Source organism: Fundulus heteroclitus, unplaced genomic scaffold (genome assembly GCF_011125445.2).
Source record: "Fundulus heteroclitus isolate FHET01 unplaced genomic scaffold, MU-UCD_Fhet_4.1 scaffold_43, whole genome shotgun sequence".
Taxonomy (NCBI): Eukaryota; Metazoa; Chordata; class Actinopteri; order Cyprinodontiformes; family Fundulidae; genus Fundulus; species Fundulus heteroclitus.
In genome coordinates this window covers 2,765,911-2,790,982 of record NW_023396846.1, presented here as the reverse complement: position 1 = coordinate 2,790,982, position 25,072 = coordinate 2,765,911, and the positions used below count along the sequence as shown (strand labels likewise).

Below are 25,072 nucleotides of genomic sequence, written 5' to 3'. Positions count from 1 at the left end.
TGGGACAGCTGGACATCCTGGGACAGCTGGACATCCTGGGTCAGAGGACATCCTGGGACAGCTGGACATCCTGGGACAGCTGGACATCCTGGGTCAGAGGACATCCTGGGACAGCTGGACATCCTGGGACAGCTGGACATCCTGGGACAGCTGGACATCCTGGGACAGAGGACATCCTGGGACAGCTGGACATCCTGGGACAGCTGGACATCCTGGGACAGCTGGACATCCTGGGTCAGAGGACATCCTGGGACAGCTGGACATCCTGGGACAGCTGGACATCCTGGGACAGCTGGACATCCTGGGTCAGAGGACATCCTGGGACAGCTGGACATCCTGGGTCAGAGGACATCCTGGGACAGCTGGACATCCTGGGACAGCTGGACATCCTGGGACAGCTGGACATGGGACACAGCAGGAAATTCCCCGCCCTTCTGACATACAGGCATGACACATTAATGATAACAGCAATGTTCTATAATATGCTTGTGCTGCACTAAACTAAATGGTGGAAAATGTCCTGCATCCCTTTAATAAACACTGAGCAGAGCTCTTTTCCTGTCTGTAGCGTAGCGACTCATGTGACTACAGAGTGGTCATCCTGATGCGGGAGAGAACTCAGGGCAACAGCGTCACGCAGCTTCACAAGAAGCTGCAAGAGGAGCACAGCGCAGCGTGGACCCGCCGCACGCTGGACTACTTTGCTGCCTGTGAGCCCTTCACTGACTCCTGTCTGGTCGAGCCGCCAGTGTTCTCTGCCCCCCCGCCCCTCCCGGCCCTCCCTAAACCCAAGTGGCTTCTGGCTGTGTACGCCAGGGACGTCCTGTCACGGCTGCCTGAGGTAAAGGCCAGAATAACCTCTGTGTTTGGCTCCGTGCTCAAGATGGACTCCACCAAAAAGGTAAAAACAATCAAATGTGAATGATTGTAATTGATATATATATATATATATATATATATATATATATATATATATATATATATATATATATATATATATATATATATATATATATATCAGGGTTCCCGCGGATCCTTAAAAAGTCTTAAAAGGCATTGAATTCTGTAATATAAAACTAAGGCCTTAATTGGCATTAAAATGTCTTAAATCAGTCTTTCTTAGGTCTTAAAATTGTTACCAGGTCATAAATAGGATTTAGTTTTTGTAATCCTTACCAAACAGTAAAATAATTGACACAATTATATATATTTTTAATTTACCGAAAGGCTCAATGTAACTATTATTGGTTCCGTCCCGATAGCGGAAGCAATAAAAACTGTTGCGGCCGGACCATAGCTGCGAAAAAGAGTTGGCACTGGTTATGTTGTGGTTTTTAATACTGATTTATAGTTTATTTTAGTAGGGAACAAAACAAAGTTTGTGCATTCAGTTCAGTAGTTGTTAAAAATATATCTGTAATTTGTGTGTTTTTTAGCGTTATTCCTATATGGAATGTTTTTCAAACTTTTAAACATGTCTACTGGGCCACAAAGTAATGGTTTATGTTAAAATAAACATTTGGGTGAAGTTGTCGCAACCAGGTTTATCTTGTTTATCGTGAAGTTGGTCTTAACTTTTTATTTCAAGTGGCATTAAAAAGTCTTAAAAAGTCTTGAATTTAACTTCCCTTATGCTGTAGGAACCCTGATATATATCTAGACAGACAGGTGTATGTGTGTTTATTTTACTGTTGTTTTTTTTTACATAGGTTACCAAGAAACTGGCCGGTGCAGCTGCCAACACAGCTGGGTGGTGCACCAATGTGGGCAACGAGCACGGCCAGGTTCTGGTGTGGGTCCTGACAGCAGCAGAGGGCCATGGACTGTGGCCCATGGCGGCTGGTCTTATGAGGCGCTACAGGGAGGCAGGAGTGGCACCTCCTGTCATAATGTATGTGGAGCGGGACTGCTGCAGCCCCCACGGACAGTCACAGGTCAGGGCCATGTTCGCTGAGTGGAGGGAGCTTCAGGTGCGCCTGGACATCTGGCACTTCATGCAGCGTTTTGCAGCAGGAGTCACCACTGAGGCTCATCAGCTGTATGGAATATTCATGGCTCCACTGTCCAGGTAAAGTCTTCATCTTGTTGGTATATTTATTGTCTAAAGTCTAACAGAGAACATGAACTCTGTCCAGGTGCATCTCTGAGCTGGATCCGGCAGATGTTGCTGCTCTTAGGCTGGCCAAGCAGGGGCAGCTTCTGGCCCAGGGAGTTGGTCCAGTCTCTGAGAAGGCCCTGGACCAGATGATCACCAGGAGGGAGTTGGCTCTTCACTGCTGCAAGAGGACCAGGGGAGCAGAGGAGACAGCCAGGAGGATCAAGGCCCTGGTCGATGAGATGGACAGTGAGAAGGGGAGGGACACTCTGGGAGGACCACTGGTGGACCACGAGTGCATTCAGCAGGTCTGGAAGGAGCAGCAGAGACACATCACCTGTATTCAGGACCCAGAGGACTTCTCTCTGTACCTGAAGACAGGCACACTGAAGAAGGGTGGTGTGGACCTCTGCTGCTACCGCTGTGCTCGTGGCTCCACCTCCTTGGAGTCCTTCCACCTCCATCTAAATCGCTTCATCCCAGGTGGCTGATTTTATCTTTTAATGTTGTTGTTTTAAACGCAGAGAGTAAAAGTCATCTTCTTGGTTTCCCCTGCAGGGAGCAGTGCCAGCGACGCCCACTTCCAGGCCGACCTCCTGGAGGGTCTGATGCTGGAACCAGGACCGCATGGAGGAAGCTGTGAGCTGAGGATCTACAGCAGCGCTGAGAGGGAGGCCATGGACCGACTCAGCTTGGACGAGCGCTACCAGCCTCCTGGGTCACATACAGGCAAGAATGATTAACCTTAACTCAGACGTGTTGGCAGAAGAAAAAACTGTTCTAGTGGTTTCTCTGGAGATGCATCCATGGTTTGCTGATGCCGACGTCTTTCCACCAACCAACACTGACATGCAGCGCTAAAAGGAATCCTCCATTTTAAAAGCACAGAAACCAAAGCAACACATTTAGTGGTAAAAGATGTTTTTAATTCTTCCTGATGAATAAACAAAGTCTAAAGCAGGTCAGAGACTGAAAGAGCCTGGAGTTTCATCACTTTCTACTTTCACTTTTTACTCTGCTACTTTCCACCACTATGGAGTGCATGTTTGAATACTTCCTTAGTTCACATTCTTGACTAATAATCTGTATTCTGCGTTCTTCTACAGGGGAGCTTCTTGGGATGGAGTACCTTTACAGTCAGTCTGGTCGTTCGCCGACTGTAATGGACAACCCAGAGGAAGAGGATCGGCTGGTGGAGCTGATGGATGATGAGGCGGTGCGCGATGAAGGCTTTGTGGAGGAGGAACCAGAGAACCTGACCGTGCCCGTCCTCTTTGCTCCAGAACACAGCAGCGTCCAGCAGGCCTCCAGCCCCTCTTCCTCTGCACCGTCCACATCCAGCCGAGGAGATCTACGTCAGCGCCTCAACCAGAGTCCTCTGCCTCCTCCTCTGCCTCCTCCCCTGCCTCCTCCTCTGCCTCCTCCTCTGCCTCCTCCCCTGCAGCGCTCTGTCCAGCCAACTGGAGCCTCTGGTCCTGCAGCATCAGCTGGGTCCAGCGTTGCAGACCAGGCCCCTGTGAGTAGACGACACGTTAGCTTCAGTGCAACATCACTGAGATTTTACATGCTGTGATGTATTTTGTATTTTAATACTTTCATGCAGGCTGCAGTCCTCGGACCTGACGGCATCCCAGGCTGGGATGAGGTCCAGGACTTGGCCGAGTACCTGGTGACCCTGCGTCAGGCGCTCTACCTGGACGAGCAGCAGGTCAGAGGTCATCTGCCTGTGACCTCTGACCTGGACAAGAGGAGGATCAATTACCAACCCAGGCACCAAGCCAAGCTGGCACACGGCCGCTTTAAGGCCCCCAAGAATACGGGCGTCACCCCGGGTGTGGACAGTGTCAAGAGGAGCCTGATTGGTCCTCCAGGGGGACCGGCTCAGTGGCCCAGCACCAGTCGTCTAGTTGAGGCTCTGTGCATTAAATTGTGTTCATTGCACAAGTCCCCAACAAAAAAGGATGGAGTGCGGCTTCCTCGGTGGACCAAAGTTCTCACCGACTACCACCACATCTGAGACCTGGTGCTGGACTGCCCCCCCCTGATGGAGGCCACCTCTCTGCAGCTTTTTGTCCTCAATCAGAGGACTGACACAGTGGTAAGCACAATGCTTATTTTTTTTACTTTGACATTTGAAATAAAAGTATCACATTTAATTGTAATGGTGACAGTTTTCTGATTGCAGGTTTAATCGAAGGGAGAGCACGCAGGAGATTAGTGTCCTCACCCAGGGCCTTGCTGCAGAGGACCACATCGTTGTGGCCAGCTCACAGCTGCCTCCTCCGCGGGAGAAGCTGGACGAAGCGCCGTCCCCCTCAGGACTCCAGCATGAGTTTGCTCTCCCGCCAAACAGAGCAGGTAAGGCTCCTAAGCTGCGGCCAGGCAGACGACCTGCTAGTGCCACCGTCGTGCAGCCCGTCACCCCAGCAGTTCCTCTTCCTATCCCAGCTCAGCTTCTTTTATTGAACCCTGGGTCGACAGTGATGGCAGCAGGTCATCACAGGGCTGCTCCTCCCCTGGCTCCTTATTTAACACCTGCCACACAGGTGGCTCCTGCACCCACTGCTCCTGCGTCTGTGTCCCGCTTCACTGAGAGGAACAGGCGACGCAGGGCAGAAGAGGAGGCCACCGGGAGCCAGAAACAAAAGTATGTGCGAGAAGTGGCTTTTAACAAGTGCAGCAAATGTGGGCAGCCAAAAACAAAAGAGTTTGGCCACAGCCGATTTGGCAGCGCCACTTTCTGCCCCAGTGCTTCAGGGGCAAATCCTTGGAGCAGTGGCTGGTAGAACAGCGGCAGCTGAAGAAACCAGGAAACCCACCCTAATAATGATGATGATAATAATAATAATAATGATAATAGTAACAAAACCAATAACATGTAAATATATATATATATATATATATATATATATATATATATATATATATATATATATATATTAGGGCTGGGCAAGTTAACGCGTTAATTTCGCGTTAACTCATTAGACTATTAACGGCGATATTTTCTTTAACGCGCGTTAACGCATGTTGCTCACATGCTTTTATTTTGTGAAGGTCTGTCCAACTTCCGTTTGTGTGCCACACTTCCGTTTCAGCGCTTCCCTCGGCCAAATAACATTAGTTTGACTGAAATGATCAACTGTCGCAGCAACAGTGTCAAAACTTGCAGAGCAATGGAAGTGGCAGGTCAGGGCCACAGCTTCAAACTATTCATGAGTGAGTGGATGATACAAAGAAGTGGCCTCATATAACGTACGAGGACATTTTAACCTGTTTTGTGTCGTTACTTGGTGCGGACGGCTCTGCTGTGCGACTTTACCGAAGCGAACCTCCGCAGTGAAAGAGTTGGATCGGTGTTAATAAATATCAACATGGATGACCTGGTATTCATGGAGGCTGATGTGCGTTCAAGCTAAAACTAGTCCGACGTTCACGCTGCTGGATTCTGACTGCATCAATCGGCTCTACGAGACCTCAGAGCGCTCTGGTGCTGCGGCTCCAGGGAAAGCCTTCAGTCATGCAGCGGCGACTTATGGAAGGTAGGCTGATGAATTATCTGATTCAGAAACATACTGGCCGTTGGCTCGTTGTGATTAGATTCCTGGTCAGTTAATTTTGTAATGTTTGGGATTTAACTGATGTTATGAGAGGATATCAAAACATTAGCTTACCTGTCTCCTCTCCTCTTGACGTCTCCTGGTTTTGTTTTTTTATGGAACTTCGCAGCCCAGACACTTTTCTGGCGTCATGTGGTCTTATGTTGGTCTTTTGTCCACAAAATGAAAAAAACATACGGTCGCTTCGGTGGTTTCTTCATATTTTAAGCTTTTAACCACAGGCGAAGGGATTCCTCATTCTTCGGCTGAGGGTGAAGGAAGTAGGGCGCCTCGTATCCACAGCTTTTGTACACGGTCGATGATTAAAACACTCCTGCTCCACGTAAACCTTTCTTTTACACCCGTTACTATAACAACCTCTAACCACACAAATGATCCCGGTCTTCCTCGAAGTCATAATGACGAGTAATTTGAGACGAAGTAGCCGCATGAGCCGCTTCTCAGATAGCTAAACACTGACAGGAAGTGAGCGGGCGGAAGTCTCGCCCAAACAAACGTCAACTCGCTGCCTCCATGTTTCTGACAAAAATAAGGTGGATATGCACGCGAGAAAGCAACAACAAAAAAACGCGTGTCAACGTCAAATAAACGCAAGCAACGCAAGCATATCGAGTTAGCAAGCATTTCAGTTTAAAGTTCTTCCAGCAACGAATATGACAGAAACAAGTTAGTTGTAACCACTGCCAAGTTAAACTTTGGTGTTGAACATAAAATGATAATGCTGCTCCCTGCGGTTACCTCAGAAATTGCCTGTTTTTGGTAGATTTTTTCCCCATAAAGAGAATTCCCTGTCAGTGGCAATAAGCTTTAATTTATTATTATTGCTATTTTTTGTTTTACATGTTTAAGTTGAGCTTTACACTAAATATGTGTTACTGATAAGTGCAACAAATGTTACAACACTTTTGTTCATATGGCAGCAGAACATTAAAATAAAAGTGCTCTTTACACTACTTTTGAATTCATTCTTGGAGTTTGTAAATACAATGCGATTAATCGCGATTAAATATTTTAATCGTTGCCCAGACCTAAAAATAATGAAGGTTACTACTTCATATCACGGGTTCTTTTAGAAACTTGCATGTCCTGTATCTTGTCTGACTTCATGCAACCACTTTCCTCCCTTCAGCCAGGCTGAGGAAAAGACTCCACCGTCAAAGCTTCAGTGCAGTTCAGCTGTCCTCGTTTCAGCTGGTTGTGCCTCAATGGACAAATAGCTGTCATTTCTTATTTCATGCTAATCTTTGATGTGAAACCAACATCTTTTCTGTCAATAAGAAAAGTTATTTTGGAGTTTCATCAGTTTTCAGGAAACCGGTTTATAATTGAAGGACTTTGTGCTGAAAGCTTGAAAAAAAGCATGAATTTAACGTCCTGAAGACTCACTGCTGCAGGGAGCAAAGGCGAAGAGAAGATGAAGAGTTTGATTTAATATGAGGTCAATGTTACAAAGGTGTCTTTTTAAAAATAAAATCTGAGATCTCTTTTAACTAGGCGGTTACCTATGCTTCCTAAATGTCTTCAGAGTCCAGACCAAATGTGAAATAAAGAAATGAGACCTTTATATCCCAGAAATAGTCCGTGGGCCAGAATCTGTAGGACGTCTCCTTAAGAAGCTTCGTATGAACTGTCAGGGGAAACTTTCTTCCACCGGGATCAGTTGCTACACATAGCAGTGATCTCAAAACACCAATGTTCCCACGTTTTCACTATCACATTAAGTTTAAGATGATAAAAAAAATCTATAAACTGTTGCGCTCTGGTCCAAGAGGTCACGTGATTTGAGTTTTTGCTGCTCAGCCAATCAGATGGCTGTATTGTCAGCTGAGCGAGTTCATCAGTTCATTTGCTTGTGTGACTCTGTGAAATCATCCTTTGAAAATGAAATAAAACTAGCCTGAACAGGAGAGAGAGTCAGAGTTGCTGCCCGCAGAGTCTGGCTGGTGCATCTCTCCCTTTGCAAAGGCGAACCTGAATTATGCGTCCATGGCTGATTAATTGTTTTAAGTCCTGCACAACGAATCAACGAACCCGGAGAAGCAAGACGGCTTCAACACGATTAAAACTCGATTGATCACTTAATATAACAGGTTATGAGAAAGTAAACGGCTCTGTGGTCATTTCCAGATGTGTCACCAAAAACATTAGCTTTATGTTATTAGATTATCGCATGTCTGTCTGCTGAAACCACAAATCCACCTTCCTGAGTCCATCACAGCTGTCTGCTGGTTCTCTTTTTTCTTTTTCGGTAGCTAAACCTGAATGAAAGGATCATTTAAAGTGGATTTCACGTGTGATCAAATGAACACTGAATAAAGGTACAGCCAAAATTATCAGATTTAATAAGATTTTAAGTCAACCAAGAACCATATAGAGATATTAACCATATTAAGAAAATGAGATATGTCGCTTCTAAAGCTAGAACAATGTAGGAGGAGGAAAAAAACTTTCATTTCATTAGAATGTGATGTTCTAATAAAATGCTGGAGGTTAAAAGTTTTATTGATTTCAAACACTCTCCCGACGCAGGGGATACAAATCCTGGCGTGGATAAATCGTTTGGCACAACGACACCTGTCACCTGTGCTATCCTAGCGCAGCAGGTCTTGGTGATATCACAGTAAAATGGGCAAAAGTCTGGATTATTTCTGCCCTGCGATGGACTGGCGACCTGTCTAGGTTGTACCCCGCCTCTCGCCCATTGACAGCTGGAGATTTTTAAAGCACCGACTGCTGTTTATCAGCTCATTATGAACCAAACAATAGTTTTTATCTGAAAGTCCTGAATGTAGAAGTCTGAACTTTAAAATCTCAAGGCTGACGGCAGCAAAGGACATCTGGGAGGAGTCAATGAAGCAGAGGCTCCAAAGCAGCATCCAGACCTGATAGATCTATAAAAGGTGATGATCAACAACATAAAGGAAACAATGCTGTTATCCACCCACACTGGTCTGTAAATGTGTAACATTTTCTGAAGCTTGACTGGTGTCCTGGTAAAATAGTAGAAAACTGTTTTTTAAAACCACTGCAGTGGCACTTTTTATTTTACAATTTTGTAAACAGCTGCCGATTAAACTGAATGTTACAGCCTTGACATGATTATATGAGTTTTACCGAAAACCCGCCTGTCTGGCTGCAATGCGCGCTCCCGACACAGGAGAACAGAATTTAGCGCAGCACCGGTGTCCTGAAACTTTTATTTGTGTCCCTGGTCCGACACGCCTGAGTCCAATAATCCGGTAATTATCAGGACTCTGGAGAACCTGACTGCAGACTGAGGAGCTGATTGTTCCATTTGATTCAGGCGTGATGGACCAGAGAACCTCTAAAAGTTTCAGGACACCGGCCCTCCAGGACTGGAGCTGGACACCGTTGGAACAGGAACCTGAAGCTGAAAATGTGGGACTGTCCCTTTAAGAGGAGCAGCAGGACGCCGTGCACGCTGCGGCTCTGTGTGCGCGTTCACACGTTTCCTGTGTCAAACTAAAAGTCCAGAATAGGAAGAAGTTGTGATGTGGAAATGTGCCATGTGGTTCTGTTGTTGGTGTTGGTTCAGCTTCTGGTTTGGTGCCGCAGGAGTTTAGCTAGAAAAGTAAAAACTGGTCTTCAGTCTGTCTGAGTCAGCAGTTTGGAAGTAAAGAAGCTGATTTTAGTCCCAGACTGTCAGCGTCGGCTCTTCTTTCATTCTCAACGTGTTTTCAAGGTTTGGAAAGATGGAGCAGAAATATCATTTCATCATTGCTTTGAGTTTCTGCTGCTGATTTATTCAACTAAAGAACAAAATCTGTCATTTAAAAACATGTCAGAAAGAAGATGGAAATGTTTTACTGTAAATTAGGACTTTTTGAAAGTCAGTGTTGATAGAAAAAAATCTGTTTTATTGAAACAAGCGTCAGTTTTATTGAAATATTGAAACTTGATCAGAGGAACAGAAGAGAATGAGCAGCAAATGAATCAAACAGAGAAGAAGAAAATCTGTTTATTTCACATTAAAACACATAAAAACTGCAGCAAATATACAAAAGGAAGATTTAACATGTGAATGTAAAAAGTGTTTAGAAAAATAGGAGCCGACAGAAACAGATAATGTCCAGAGATTGAGAAAAACTGGCCAACATTTCAATGAAATCTGACTGATGAATGAAAGTAAAAAACCAAGAGAGAAAGTCAACATGCTGATATTCAGAGTGAAGCTTTGACTGGAAACAGGCAGAAAAACAACATGTGGATCCTGGAATAATCCCAGCTTCCATCTTTAAAGGACTGGAAGAGGAAGAAGTTTCCAAGGAATCATTTAGAAGAGTTTCACAAAGAAACAGATTGAATCCATGAATGTGAAAACGTGTTTGTGAGTGAAAGAGACAGACATGAACAGACTGAACTATCTGTTCAACAGGGAGAGGCTTTCTCTGACAGGAGGAGACTCTTTAGACTCAATCAGCACAAAAACACTGAGGAACCAGAACTGGACCAGAACCCAAAGCCAGGAAGCAGAGGTTCAGTGAATGTGGTGTTGAAGGTGTGGAGGTGGATCAGTGAGTCAGAGGAGACTCTATAGAAGGACAGAATACCAGCAGGACAGTCCACATAGACTGCTACTCTGTGGGAGACGGAGGAGGAGGAGATAGATGTTTTTCTGTTATTGTGACAGACAGAGTAACCTTGATCAGAGCAGCTCAGCCTCCAGGACTGATCATTCCTTCCAAACCAACAGTCTCTAATGTCTCCTCTCCTCCTGATTCTTCTGTAACTCACTGATATATTAACGTTTCCTCTCCACTCAACCTCCCAGTAACAGCGACCAGTCAGACCAGTTCTACACAGCAGCTGAGGTTCATCAAATCTGTCTGGATGATCAGGATATGACTGAAGCTCCTCCACAGCTGTCACCTTCCTGTTGTCTTCAGACAGTTTGAGTTTTCTGCTCACTGTGTTTGTGTCGATTGTGAGTTGACAGGAATCTGATGGAGAGAACAAAGACAATCCAGCTGCAGTTATTGATCATTTATTGACACTTTGATGATGACTCCTGAATGAGTGATGGACAGTTTGAAGATGGTTGAATGTGAGCTGCTTTGTTGTCATGAATCAAATGAAAAACACACTTACACTTCCTCAGACCTGGTGTCAACCATCGGACTCCAGCAGGCTCCACCCTGAAAGGAGGAGGGGGGTCAGACCATCAGTGTCTTTCAGCAGCAAACATGGACATTACATGTCTCTCAGACACACATTGTCCTCCACTGAGAAAGGACCAGTCCAACATTTGGACACGTCCACTTGTTGTAAAAATCCAGAGAAAGAAAGAAGAGCTGAGAGCAGACAGACACCTGGGCTCTGATGATGATGATGATGATGATGATGATGATGATGATGATGAAACATTACAACCTGCAGTGGATTTAGTGTCGCTGTGGGAAATTCACATGCTCTGTGCTGCAGCGCTCTGATTGGCTGAGATCAGAAATGGAGCAGGTTTTAAAAGAGAAGGGCCGACCTCTTCATGAACTAAGTGACCCTCTGTGGCTGGCAGATCTGGCATCTTTAGTTGATCTTACGCATCGTCTGAATACACTGAACAAGAAGCTACAAGGCAAAGAACAGCTGCTGCCACACCTGTATGCACACCTGAAAGCCTTCTGGGTAAAGCTCCGCCTCTTTGAGACACAACTACGAGGCTTTAATGCTGCACACTTCCCTGCTCTGTCTGAAATCACGTCTGCTTTTCCAAAGGCCGACCTTTCTGCTAAAAAGGAGAAATATGTGTCTGTGATTGCATCTCTGGTGACAGAATTCAACCAGCGTCTCCAAGACTTTTCTGTCATTGAAAAACAAATCCAGCTGTTCTCCACCTCCTTCCTGGTGGATGCAGAAGAAGTGGAAGAGAGTCTGCAGTTAGAACTGATTGAAATGCAATGTGATGATTCTCTGCAGAGTCAACATCAGCTTCTCTCCCTCCCTGAATTCTTTCAGAGTTTGGATAATGCCAAGTTTCCTCTGATGAGACGCCACGCAGAAACAATGATGAGCCTGTTGGGCTCAACATCCAGATGTGAACAAAGATTTTCTCTGTTAAATCAGAACAAAAGCAGACTGAGAAGCAGAATGACTGACAGCATCTCTGTGAAGTCCTTCGTGTCTCAACCAGCAAACTTTCTGCTGACATGTCAGCCATCCTTCAATCCAAAGGACAGCATCACTGCTCCCACTGACTGCAATGTTCTTCACATTATAGCTGACTTAGAAACACACACAGTATTCATGTGGCAACATGTCACCTCTAGTGTGGCCCTTTGCTTAGTTTTCTGGATTTGGTCCTCACTAAAAAAAGTTTAGACACCCCTGGTATAAAGTGTTAATGTTCCCCCTTTTATTTAGGAAGATAAAAAAGGTGAATAAAATAAATCTACTTTAGGACCTTTAAATGAAATAAAGACAAGTAACAAGTGCTTCTCTGCATAAAACACTAAAATAAAAACACTCAGGGTGTCGATCTAAAACCACAGTTCAATAATATTTGCTTAAATGCTTATTAATTAAAGCTAAAGCCAGCAAACACCAACCTAACCCTACGTTGCAGGCCTGTTTCCATGCTTGTGAATATGAAGACCAGACTCAGTGGTCGCTTCACTCAAAGAGCAAATAATAAACTAAAAAGGTCCCTTGTGCCAGATGAATAATAATCCTAACAGAAACGCTCTGCTCCGTTTAGTCCTCCTCTCCTGTGGAAAAAACTCAGCTCCCACAGTCACGGCTCTGACTCCAATACTAGGCCACCTGCTTTATAAGTTTTGTTTTTATTAATTCTGCATTATTTTAACTACATGCGCTGTGTTTCTGTGCCTCAACGCTCTTACTGCTCCTCTCTCCTCCCTTCCCTCAGACCCAGGTGCTTTTATCAGCGGCCAGCCTTCAAAACGTGAATCTCTACGTTTAATGTCCTTCCACTCGTACCAAAATGTCCCAATTAAAGTCAATAGGAGAGTCAGTAGCTGTGTTTCATGCTATTTTGTTTTTAACCACACAGAACCAGCGGTGCTTCAATGGAATGCTGCCTTGCTCTTTAATTCAGGTGAGCATAATTACGTTAAATGTAATTTAGCTGTGGACTTTTAAGGGTCATTTTAAGGAACTTGTAACATCAGGGGCTTCAGCTCAGACCCACTATTCCTCCTCTTCCCTCTAAAGGAGCCCTTTACACTATTTATTTATGCATTTTTCCCACTGTTTATTCCTCACGTGCAGAACACCAATGGGGGTAAAATCTGCCCACCTCACCGCCTCAAACTGATATCATTAGTATAAATTATGCTAAAACCAGACGTTACCAAAAAAGTGTTTTTTTCTACAGTCACTTAGGAACCAGAGAGACGCAGAGCTTGAAAAGCTGAACCTTTACTCATCAACTCTGGGGTTGCCATGCATAAAAAGTGCTATATTTCCTGTAGGATTCCCCAATAAAGACTATTAGTGGGCTAAAAGCGAAGCAGAAAGTCATTATTCCGTCCGCTCTGACCAAAAACAAAACGCTCAGAGAACAACTTCAAACTCAGCCTTCAGCTTGGTAATTACGCACCAGAGCGCCCTGAGGAGAGCAATAGAGGAGATTTGTCTGGTCAGAGCAGAGACTGAGATGAGAAACCTGTGGCTGTGAAAGGTGATGATGGTTATAAACTGTAACAGGCTAGAAGTTCATGGAGCTGAAAAGAGGGAAACATCAGCAGCTGGATCAGCATAAAGACGCAGCGTGAACCCCTGAGAGCTTTAAGTGTTGCTGCTGAGGGGAAAATGTCAGATCATACAGGCTTGATGAAACTCAGCCTGATTCACCAATGAGGTTATAGATCTACACTGATAAACAAACCCATAGATTAATGTGTAACAGTGTAATAATACGGTCAATAAAATAAAGCTACTTAATTTATTCAGTATTATTTAACAGTTGTGGGTACTTTCTGTTTTACCCACTAACTGAACAATAATAAGTGTTAACGCTTCTCTTTCACTTTTTAACTAAATACATGCCTACTTCCATGTCTGGTCAGATAGAAATGAGACAGAGCTGACTGTACCTCTATTTATTCACTGGATTGCTCATTGGCCGTATATAATACATGTCGCTGTGAAGCCACCAGCCGCCATATTGGTACTCCCTATTTTCCTCCAGTAACTAGGGAATATGTGCGCTACAGCATCGAATAACGAGGATTTTCTCATGTTCAGGGGGGCTTAAAACTTTTAAAATGTCAAATGCCATATACTTTTATGTTATGTTCTAAAACTATCAAGTACTGAGAAAGTCATGTGCTGAAATATTTTGCATGTTATTTTATATATATATATATATATATATATATATATATATATATATATATATATATATATATATATATATATATATATATATATATATGAATAACATGTAAAATATTTCAGCATCTAATTTCCTAGTAGTTGATAGTGTTAGTACATCCACAATAATTGTCTTTTTGCCTTATTTAACTGAGGTGTAAATGATTGTACGCTAAAGTTATGAAAATGTTTTTATTTTAGCTTGCAGCAAGAGTGACTGATTTGTCATGTTTGTTGCTAATCCAAAGCCTGGTATGTTACAGTTTACGATGGCTAAAGCGATGGCAGAGGTCAGAGGTCACTCTTCAATAAACTAAAGAGAAAAAGGAAATGCGTTTTTTCTTTTCTCTTGATTAAAAATTATTGGTGTGCTTACTTAATTGATAATTATTAATATCCACTACGAGAGCATCATGCTGATCCTGCCAGGATTTGCATCATCATCTTGAATCTTCCCACTGTGGGACTCTGCATTAAACTATTCCTAATTAACCATTAGATTTATTTAAATAAACTGCAATTATTCTAACTGCAAGTGATAAGAGGAGTAGGAGAGGGATAGGTGGGATTTAATTGAATAGGTTTGATTTATGATCTATAAAATCAGTTCAAACTTTGTCATAAAGTACCTCTATACCGTTATTCCTCCATACCTGAGATTTTCCAGTTTCCAGCGTGGATCCTTCAGTCCAGCCGACAGCAGCTTCACTCCTGAGTCTCCTGGATGATTGTATCTCAGGTCCAACTCTTTCAGGTGGGAGGGGTTGGAGCTCAGAGCTGATTTCAGAGAAACACAGCCTTCCTCTGAGACCAGACAGCCTGACAAGCTGCAGACACACAATTCAACACAAGATGTTGTTTTAATAAGCAAAAAATAGAAATCAAACTGTATTTTGTTCTGTAGGTTATAAAAAGTAACATCTGACACATTTAAACGGATGAATCCTGACTAGAGCGTCACTGGGTTGAAAACTCCAAACTGACACAAACTCTGCAGAAGGTTCTAGCTTTAAGGGAAATTCAAACTGGACCTAAAATACCAAAGATAAACTGCTGGTCCCAGTAGAACCATTGTTCTGGTGTCTAGATCGCTTTAATATTTTGTAATCTAATTGGAGTCAATAATTGAAGTTGAGATAAAGAATAAAGCAGTGGTTTGGATCAGTGGCATTAGCAGCGTATGGTGAGCACATATTTCACACTTGCAGAATCAGCAGAATGTCTTTGAGAAATCTCCCATCTGAGGTCAGATCCAGTCTTTCAGTGCGCTCCCTTTCTTCTACTCTTTGTTAAACTTTTTCCCATATTTTCCCCACTTACTGCCTCTCATTCTCTTGCTGTCTCATCACTAGTTTCCCTGTCACTCTGGGCTCTGGCCTGTGTGTGTTTGGGATGTGCTGAATCAACTCTGGTGGACGTGATGACCAGGAAACTGGGACATGGAAAGGAAAAACTATCTACCACTAATATTCCGCTTTATTGTGGGAAACTGAGAGATAATTAAATTATTTCTCTCAGAAAGAAAGTCAAGCCCAAACAAACAACTTCACCTTCAAAAACACTGGGTCCTGGCTGTGGGAGTAGTTGAGCATTCGTGGTGTTGCCAGTGCACAAATAATCTTTTCTGTCTTTTTCTTTTGACTCATTGCCAGGTTATTGTGGAGCAGGTAGTGACTATATTGAATACAATAAAAAGTAATGTGATTGTTTTTAAATTACTTAATCCAAATGTCATTTTTGGGTTTAATCCATCTTTTTAATAAACATCTAAATGTCTTTCTTCATGAGATCTGGGGCTGTTTAGAAAACATCCAGGGCTTCAGACCATTTTGGTAGAATAACACCTTTTTCTTTTCTCTCCCTTTTTCTGCTTCCAGCTCTGCTTTGATAGCTCTGCTTCATCTTTCTCTGTTTTTATCTCTCCTGCTGCTCAATCAGTGCACTGCACTCTGGGATCTTTATGTGCTCAGACAGAATAGTCCATTTTAGTAAATGGAAAGGGGAGCAGAAGCTGATAATGCATTATGTTACATTTTTCTGTTACCTTTGTGATTGTAAATCTGAATTATTTTATTTAAACAGACATAAATAATTAATGGGTACTGTTGGCTGGGTAACCAGCGGGTCCCCTTACTGATGGGGGCCCAGGTGGTTCTTTTCAGCTTCTCTGCATTGAGGTAACGTATAGTTGTCTGTAGATGAATAATATATCAGATTCAGAATGTTTATTATTGTCATTGTACATCATGTTCCACACATGTACAACGAGATTAAAGCCAGGTCCAACCAGTACACTCATATTAAAATGTCAGATAATCAAAAATATATACAGTACAACATACATTAGTGTTATGTACATTAGAGATATAATATATGTTGCTGTATAGATTGTTAAATATATGTGTAAATATTTCAGAACAGAAACTGTAAATATTGTACAGTGTCAAAATTACAGTTTTTTTTAAATTGATGAATAATGTCAATAAACTTATATTTACATAAACTTTTTAGCGGACAAAAGTTAACAAATCTATCAGTGAACTAACATTTCCATCATGTTTTTAACAGGTAATGGACAGAAATCTGGTTTCTACAGGATGGAGAACTTTGTACCTGAGAGTTTCCAGTCTGCAGTTTGGACTCTCCAGTCCAGCAGAGAGAAGCTTCACTCCTGAATCCTGCAGGTTGTTGTTACTCAGGTCCAGTTCTCTGAGACTGGAGGACTGGGAGCTGAGAACTGAGGACAGAGCTTCACAGCTTCTCTCTGAGAGGTTACAGCCACTCAGTCTGAGGAGACAGGGAGAAAAATCTGCTATTAAAAAATTCATCAGAAATATTGTTCATTTAATATAATGTATTTAAATTTTAAATGGATTCTGAGTAATCATCAGATCAACGGCTTTTGGGGACCAGGATTTTGCTGCTGCCACCCCAAACCATCAAGAACTCAGACTCATTACAGAACTACAAATCCCACATATTTAAACATGCTTTTTGTAGTATACTTTTTGTATATTTCTGTTTTTAAAAATTGTTTTTCAAAGCGACTTTGTGTGTCCAAAAAGAACAATATAAGTTTGATGCATTATTATTATTATTATTATTATTAATGTTGCGCCGATGCCATTTTTTTGCCCCGATACCTGGCCACTTTTCAGTATTGGAATGAAAACATCCTAGTGCCATAAACCCCATTTCCACCACCCTTGTTAAACCGATCCATGCTGAGCTCAGTCCGAGCTTGGATCAGTTAACCAAGTCAAGCTTGGTTCTGACGACCGTTTACACATCACGCTATCTCGGTTCCTTGGTTTCCTCACCTCCTAGTGGCGATCTGAGGTACTACGGCTCTCTCGGTTTGAAGGAGGGAATCAAGCAAATAAAAATGGCGGCGCCCGTAACATTCAGGCAGTTATGCTTGGTGAAACGTCGTTGTTAGCGGAGAGTCAGGCGAAGGCGGTAACTTTTGGTGAATTTACTTGACAGAGTCGGCTTGTCAGCTGACCGCACGGAGATGACGCGGTCTGCTCATGCGCTCTTTGTTATTAGAGAACCGGGCCAGAGAAAAACCGGGCCGAGCCCACACATGGAACCGGTCTGCATTTAGCGCGGTCCGGTTGTGTCTAGCTCGGTTCAGTTCAGTTTGTGTTCCATTTACACTCGATAGTTATCTCGGTAACTGAGCTCTGACTGGTCTCGGCACTGTTAAAAAGGAGTAGTGTAAACGGGGTAAATGACTCGATGCCATCTTCTGGGGTATATAATATGTTAAACTCTGGCCTATAATGGCTAAATCACCTGTCATGACGCTCTGATTTTTACACAATGTATAAACTAATGTGTAAATAAATACCTGTTTTCATGACGATATTTTTTTTCGCCTTTTCAACAAAGATAGACATGGTATTATGCATATACAAAAAAAAAATAATAATAAAAAATGTACATTTCAATAAAGTCATAAGTTTTGTTTTTTGTAAAAAAAAATTCACTCTCTCACACATCTAATTCTGAGCTTTCACACCAACAACAATAACTTCTTTGAATATTTTTGCTTGCTGTTTATATCCATATTCATACAGTTTAAGCCTGGAAAAAGGTTTTAAATTTCCAGGTCATTCCAGTCTTACACTTTGCTTGTAACTGTGTAGGAGCTTAATACCCTTGAAAGAGACTGTTTAGCAACTGTTTAGTAACTCCAGGTACTTCGTTTGGCAAAGTGGTTCAGCCTTAGTTTGTCAAATACAGAGACAACTAATTAATAAGCATTAAAGTACGGTTTATGGGTTGGGTTTCTGCAATGTTACCTTCAGAACCAATCTCTGCACCGCCTAATCTACTTTCAGCAGTTATCTCACGTTATTGCAACAGTAAACTGCAGAAAATACGGGCAGAGTTGCTCTCTCTGCGTTTACTCCCTCGGCTCCTATGGCGGAGGGATATTTAGTGCAAGCAGGTCTCTTAATAACCAATGTTTCGTCACTTATTTTAGAGCCCGAATAAGCGATTTCTCTTTCAGAAACATGCCCAAAAAAGGCACAACCCCCGACTCATTAAATTTACAAGTGACTTTAGAAAAAAGAAGCCCAAAGTATCATGAAATAAGCAGTCTTGGCAACAGTGAGCAGGTCTGTTTTGCTACAGTCTCTAGCAACCTTGAAACTACGGAAAGCGCTGAGGGTAAAACAAACACAGTCCGGAGAGCACAGCGGGTAATTACATAATTACAAAACATTAGGGAACGGTGTACGTGTTTTGACACGAGATTAACGGCGACAAAAAATAAAATTGTCGGCATTATGGTCTAACAAAGTTAACGTGTTAATAACGTGCTAAAACTGACAGCCCTAATTCTAACACATTCTGTTGGGATGGGCGTCCTGAATATATTTCATTCTTCAAAGTGGTCACAAAATAAAACCTTTGAGAATCATTCCTATACGGTGTGTCCTATACTGTGTCTGGTTTGTATTCATAGGGAATAAAGGTCAGACAAAAGTTAACAAATATATCAGTGAACTAACATTTCCATCATGTTTTAGCAGGTAATAAACAGAAATCTGGTTTCAACAGGATGGAGAACATTGTACCTGAGAGTTTCCAGTCTGCAGTTTGGACTCTCCAGTCCAGCAGAGAGAAGCTTCACTCCTGAATCCTGCAGGTTGTTGTTCCTCAGGTCCAGTTCTCTGAGACTGGAGGACTGGGAGCTGAGAACTGAGGACAGAGCTTCACAGCTTCTCTCTGAGAGGTTACAGCCACTCAGTCTGAGGAGACAGGGAGAAAAATCTGCTGTTAAACAATTCATCACAAATATTGTTGATTTAATATAATATATTTAAATTTTAAATGGATTCTGAGTAATCATCAGATCAACGGCTTTTGGGGACCAGAATTTTGCTGCTGCCGCCCAAAACCATCAAGAACTCAGACTCATTACAGAACTACAAATCCCACAAATTTAAACTTGCTTTTCTGTAGTATAATTTTCGTGTATTTCTGTGTTTTTAAAAATTGTTTTGTAAAGCGTCTTTGTGTGTCCAAAAAGAACAATATAAGTTAGATGCATTATTATTATTATTATTATTATTATTATTATTATTATTATTATTATTATTATTATTATTATTATTAATGTTGCGCCGATGCCATTTTTTTGCCCCGATACCCGATACCTGGCCACTTTTCAGTATTGGAATGAAGACATCCTAGTGCCATAAACCCCATTTCCACTACCCTTGTTAAACCGATCCATGCTGAGCTCGGTCCGAGCTTGGATCAGTTAATCAAGTCAAGCTTGGTTCTGACGACCGTTTACACAGTCACGCTATCTCGGTTCCTTGGTTTCCTCACCTCCTAGTGGCGATCTGTGGTACTACTGCTCTCTCGGTTTGAAGGAGGGAATCAAGCTAATAAAAATGGCGGCGCCCGTAACATTCAGGTAGTTATGCTTGGTGAAACGTCGTTGTTTGCGGAGAGTCAGGCGAAGACGGCAACTTTTGGTTAATTTACTTGACAGAGTCGGCTTTTGGGAAGTGGATAAGACAAACGAACGTCTAATCAGGATTTACAGACGCAGGAAACAACGACAGACGCTGAGGTTCATCACGCTGCTGAGCAGAATCATCTCTGGAAACCGTGTCACAGTAGGGAAGCTAGTGTTTTTATGAATGTTTGAAATGTCAGCTGATCGCACGGAGATGACGCGGTCTGCTCATGCGCTCTTTGTTATTAGAGAACCGGGCCAGAGAAAAACCGGGCCGAGCCCACACATGGAACCGGTCTGCATTTAGCGCGGTCCGGTTGTGTCTAGCTCGGTTCAGTTCAGTTTGTGTTCCATTTACACTCGATAGTTATCTCGGTAACTGAACTCTGACTGGTCTCGGCACGGTTAAAAAGGGGTAGTGTAAACGGGGTAAATGACTCGATGCCATCTTCTGGGGTATATAATATGTTAAACTCTGGCCTATAATGGCTAAATCACTTGTCATGACGCTCTGATTTTTACACAATGTATAAACTAATGTGTAAATAAATACCTGTTTTCATGACGATATTTTTTTTCGCCTTTTCAACAAAGATAGACATGGTATTATGCATATACAAAAAAAAAAAATAATAAAAAATGTACATTTCAATAAAGTCATAAGTTTTGTTTTTTGTAAAAAAAAATTCACTCTCTCACACATCTAATTCTGAGCTTTCACACCAACAACAATAACTTCTTTGAATATTTTTGCTTGCTGTTTATATCCATATTCATACAGTTTAAGCCTGGAAAAAGGTTTTAAATTTCCAGCTCATTCCAGTCTTACACTTTGCTTGTAACTGTGTAGGAGCTTAATACCCTTGAAAGAGACTGTTTAGCAGCTGTTTAGTAACTCCAGGTACTTCGTTTGGCAAAGTGGTTCAGCCTTAGTTTGTCAAATACAGAGACAACTAATTAATAAGCATTAAAGTACGGTTTATGGGTTGGGTTTCTGCAATGTTACCTTCAGAACCAATCTCTGCACCGCCTAATCTACTTTCAGCAGTTATCTCACGTTATTGCAACAGTAAACTGCAGAAAATACGGGCAGAGTTGCTCTCTCTGCGTTTACTCCCTCGGCTCCTATGGCGGAGGGATATTTAGTGCAAGCAGGTCTCTTAATAACCAATGTTTCGTCACTTATTTTAGAGCCCGAATAAGCGATTTCTCTTTCAGAAACATGCCCAAAAAAGGCACAACCCCCGACTCATTAAATTTACAAGTGACTTTAGAAAAAAGAAGCCCAAAGTATCATGAAATAAGCAGTCTTGGCAACAGTGAGCAGGTCTGTTTTGCTACAGTCTCTAGCAACCTTGAAACTACGGAAAGCGCTGAGGGTAAAACAAACACAGTCCGGAGAGCACAGCGGGTAATTACATAATTACAAAACATTAGGGAACGGTGTACGTGTTTTGACACGAGATTAACGGCGACAAAAAATAAAATTGTCGGCATTATGGTCTAACAAAGTTAACGTGTTAATAACGTGCTAAAACTGACAGCCCTAATTCTAACACATTCTGTTGGGATGGGCGTCCTGAATATATTTCATTCTTCAAAGTGGTCACAAAATAAAACCTTTGAGAATCATTCCTATACGGTGTGTCCTATACTGTGTCTGGTTTGTATTCATAGGGAATAAAGGTCAGACAAAAGTTAACAAATATATCAGTGAACTAACATTTCCATCATGTTTTAGCAGGTAATAAACAGAAATCTGGTTTCAACAGGATGGAGAACATTGTACCTGAGAGTTTCCAGTCTGCAGTTTGGACTCTCCAGTCCAGCAGAGAGAAGCTTCACTCCTGAATCCTGCAGGTTGTTGTTCCTCAGGTCCAGTTCTCTGAGACTGGAGGACTGGGAGCTGAGAACTGAGGACAGAGCTTCACAGCTTCTCTCTGAGAGGTTACAGCCACTCAGTCTGAGGAGACAGGGAGAAAAATCTGCTGTTAAACAATTCATCACAAATATTGTTGATTTAATATAATATATTTAAATTTTAAATGGATTCTGAGTAATCATCAGATCAACGGCTTTTGGGGACCAGAATTTTGCTGCTGCCGCCCAAAACCATCAAGAACTCAGACTCATTACAGAACTACAAATCCCACAAATTTAAACTTGCTTTTCTGTAGTATAATTTTCGTGTATTTCTGTGTTTTTAAAAATTGTTTTGTAAAGCGTCTTTGTGTGTCCAAAAAGAACAATATAAGTTAGATGCATTATTATTATTATTATTATTATTATTATTATTATTATTATTATTATTATTATTATTATTATTATTAATGTTGCGCCGATGCCATTTTTTTGCCCCGATACCCGATACCTGGCCACTTTTCAGTATTGGAATGAAGACATCCTAGTGCCATAAACCCCATTTCCACTACCCTTGTTAAACCGATCCATGCTGAGCTCGGTCCGAGCTTGGATCAGTTAATCAAGTCAAGCTTGGTTCTGACGACCGTTTACACGTCACGCTATCTCGGTTCCTTGGTTTCCTCACCTCCTAGTGGCGATCTGTGGTACTACTGCTCTCTCGGTTTGAAGGAGGGAATCAAGCTAATAAAAATGGCGGCGCCCGTAACATTCAGGTAGTTATGCTTGGTGAAACGTCGTTGTTTGCGGAGAGTCAGGCGAAGACGGCAACTTTTGGTTAATTTACTTGACAGAGTCGGCTTTTGGGAAGTGGATAAGACAAACGAACGTCTAATCAGGATTTACAGACGCAGGAAACAACGACAGACGCTGAGGTTCATCACGCTGCTGAGCAGAATCATCTCTGGAAACCGTGTCACAGTAGGGAAGCTAGTGTTTTTATGAATGTTTGAAATGTCAGCTGATCGCACGGAGATGACGCGGTCTGCTCATGCGCTCTTTGTTATTAGAGAACCGGGCCAGAGAAAAACCGGGCCGAGCCCACACATGGAACCGGTCTGCATTTAGCGCGGTCCGGTTGTGTCTAGCTCGGTTCAGTTCAGTTTGTGTTCCATTTACACTCGATAGTTATCTCGGTAACTGAACTCTGACTGGTCTCGGCACGGTTAAAAAGGGGTAGTGTAAACGGGGGTAAATGACTCGATGCCATCTTCTGGGGTATATAATATGTTAAACTCTGGCCTATAATGGCTAAATCACTTGTCATGACGCTCTGATTTTTACACAATGTATAAACTAATGTGTAAATAAATACCTGTTTTCATGACGATATTTTTTTTCGCCTTTTCAACAAAGATAGACATGGTATTATGCATATACAAAAAAAAAAAATAATAAAAAATGTACATTTCAATAAAGTCATAAGTTTTGTTTTTTGTAAAAAAAAATTCACTCTCTCACACATCTAATTCTGAGCTTTCACACCAACAACAATAACTTCTTTGAATATTTTTGCTTGCTGTTTATATCCATATTCATACAGTTTAAGCCTGGAAAAAGGTTTTAAATTTCCAGCTCATTCCAGTCTTACACTTTGCTTGTAACTGTGTAGGAGCTTAATACCCTTGAAAGAGACTGTTTAGCAGCTGTTTAGTAACTCCAGGTACTTCGTTTGGCAAAGTGGTTCAGCCTTAGTTTGTCAAATACAGAGACAACTAATTAATAAGCATTAAAGTACGGTTTATGGGTTGGGTTTCTGCAATGTTACCTTCAGAACCAATCTCTGCACCGCCTAATCTACTTTCAGCAGTTATCTCACGTTATTGCAACAGTAAACTGCAGAAAATACGGGCAGAGTTGCTCTCTCTGCGTTTACTCCCTCGGCTCCTATGGCGGAGGGATATTTAGTGCAAGCAGGTCTCTTAATAACCAATGTTTCGTCACTTATTTTAGAGCCCGAATAAGCGATTTCTCTTTCAGAAACATGCCCAAAAAAGGCACAACCCCCGACTCATTAAATTTACAAGTGACTTTAGAAAAAAGAAGCCCAAAGTATCATGAAATAAGCAGTCTTGGCAACAGTGAGCAGGTCTGTTTTGCTACAGTCTCTAGCAACCTTGAAACTACGGAAAGCGCTGAGGGTAAAACAAACACAGTCCGGAGAGCACAGCGGGTAATTACATAATTACAAAACATTAGGGAACGGTGTACGTGTTTTGACACGAGATTAACGGCGACAAAAAATAAAATTGTCGGCATTATGGTCTAACAAAGTTAACGTGTTAATAACGTGCTAAAACTGACAGCCCTAATTCTAACACATTCTGTTGGGATGGGCGTCCTGAATATATTTCATTCTTCAAAGTGGTCACAAAATAAAACCTTTGAGAATCACTCCTATACGGTGTGTCCTATACCGTGTCTGGCTTGTATTCATAGGGAATAAAGGTCAGACAAAAGTTAACAAATCTATCAGTGAACTAACATTTCCATCATGTTTTAGCAGGTAATGGACAGAAATCTGGTTTCAACAGGATGGAGAACTTTGTACCTGAGAGTTTCCAGTCTGCAGGTTGGACTCTCCAGTCCAGCAGAGAGAAGCTTCACTCCTGAATCCTGCAGGTTGTTGTTACTCAGGTCCAGTTCTCTGAGACTGGAGGACTGGGAGCTGAGAACTGAGGACAGAGCTTCACAGCTTCTCTCTGAGAGGTTACAGTAACTCAGTCTGAGGAGACAGGGAGAAAAATCTGCTATTAAACAATTCATTAGAAATATCCATCCATCCATCCATTTTCCAAACCGCTTATTCCCTCATGGGGTCGCGGGGGTTGCTGGTGCCTATTTCCAGCGTTCACTGGGCGAGAGGCAGGGTACACCCTGGACAGGTCACCAGTCTGTCGCAGGGCAACACATAGACAAACAGGACAAACAACCATTCTCACACACACTCACACCTAAGGACAATTTAGAGAAGCCAATTAACCTAACAATCATGTTTTTGGACTGTGGAAGGAAGCCGGAGTACCCGGAGAGAACCCACGCATGCACAGGGAGAACATGCAAACTCCATGCAGAAAGACCCAGGGGTGTACTCGAACCCAGGAC

At 42.3% G+C, this 25,072-nt stretch overlaps 2 protein-coding genes across 2 annotated transcripts; one reads left to right on the top strand and one right to left on the bottom strand.

Annotated features, from left to right (window-relative positions):
- Window positions 1-335: 335 nt before the first annotated feature.
- Window positions 336-4,926, top strand: LOC118560428. The gene is made up of 8 exons (XM_036131416.1): window positions 336-445; window positions 574-901; window positions 1,710-2,068; window positions 2,136-2,578; window positions 2,654-2,824; window positions 3,202-3,611; window positions 3,699-4,193; window positions 4,281-4,926. Exons 1-7 carry the CDS (start codon window positions 405-407, stop codon window positions 4,110-4,112), a joined length of 2,166 nt encoding a protein of 721 aa, XP_035987309.1. The 5' UTR covers window positions 336-404; the 3' UTR covers window positions 4,113-4,193; window positions 4,281-4,926.
- An 11,750-nt stretch (window positions 4,927-16,676) lies between these two features.
- LOC118560445 (ribonuclease inhibitor-like) lies at window positions 16,677-24,670 on the bottom strand (the record flags this gene model as incomplete). Its single annotated transcript, XM_036131436.1, has 4 exons — window positions 16,677-16,851; window positions 19,155-19,328; window positions 21,837-22,010; window positions 24,519-24,670. Coding segments are annotated over 4 exons (675 nt in total), but the record flags the coding sequence as incomplete, so codon positions are not given.
- Between the last annotated feature and the right edge of the window lie 402 nt (window positions 24,671-25,072).

What these genes read in the sequence shown, in the direction of transcription:
- LOC118560428 (XM_036131416.1), top strand. Translation starts at nt 405, where the DNA reads ATGGGACACAGCAGGAAATTCCCCGCCCTTCTGACATACAG. An exon ending in CCCGCCCTTCTGACATACAG is followed by an intron (nt 446 to 573) that starts GCATGACACATT and finishes TCTGTAGCGTAG; the next exon opens with CGACTCATGTGACTACAGAG. An exon ending in TTCATGGCTCCACTGTCCAG is followed by an intron (nt 2,069 to 2,135) that starts GTAAAGTCTTCA and finishes AACTCTGTCCAG; the next exon opens with GTGCATCTCTGAGCTGGATC.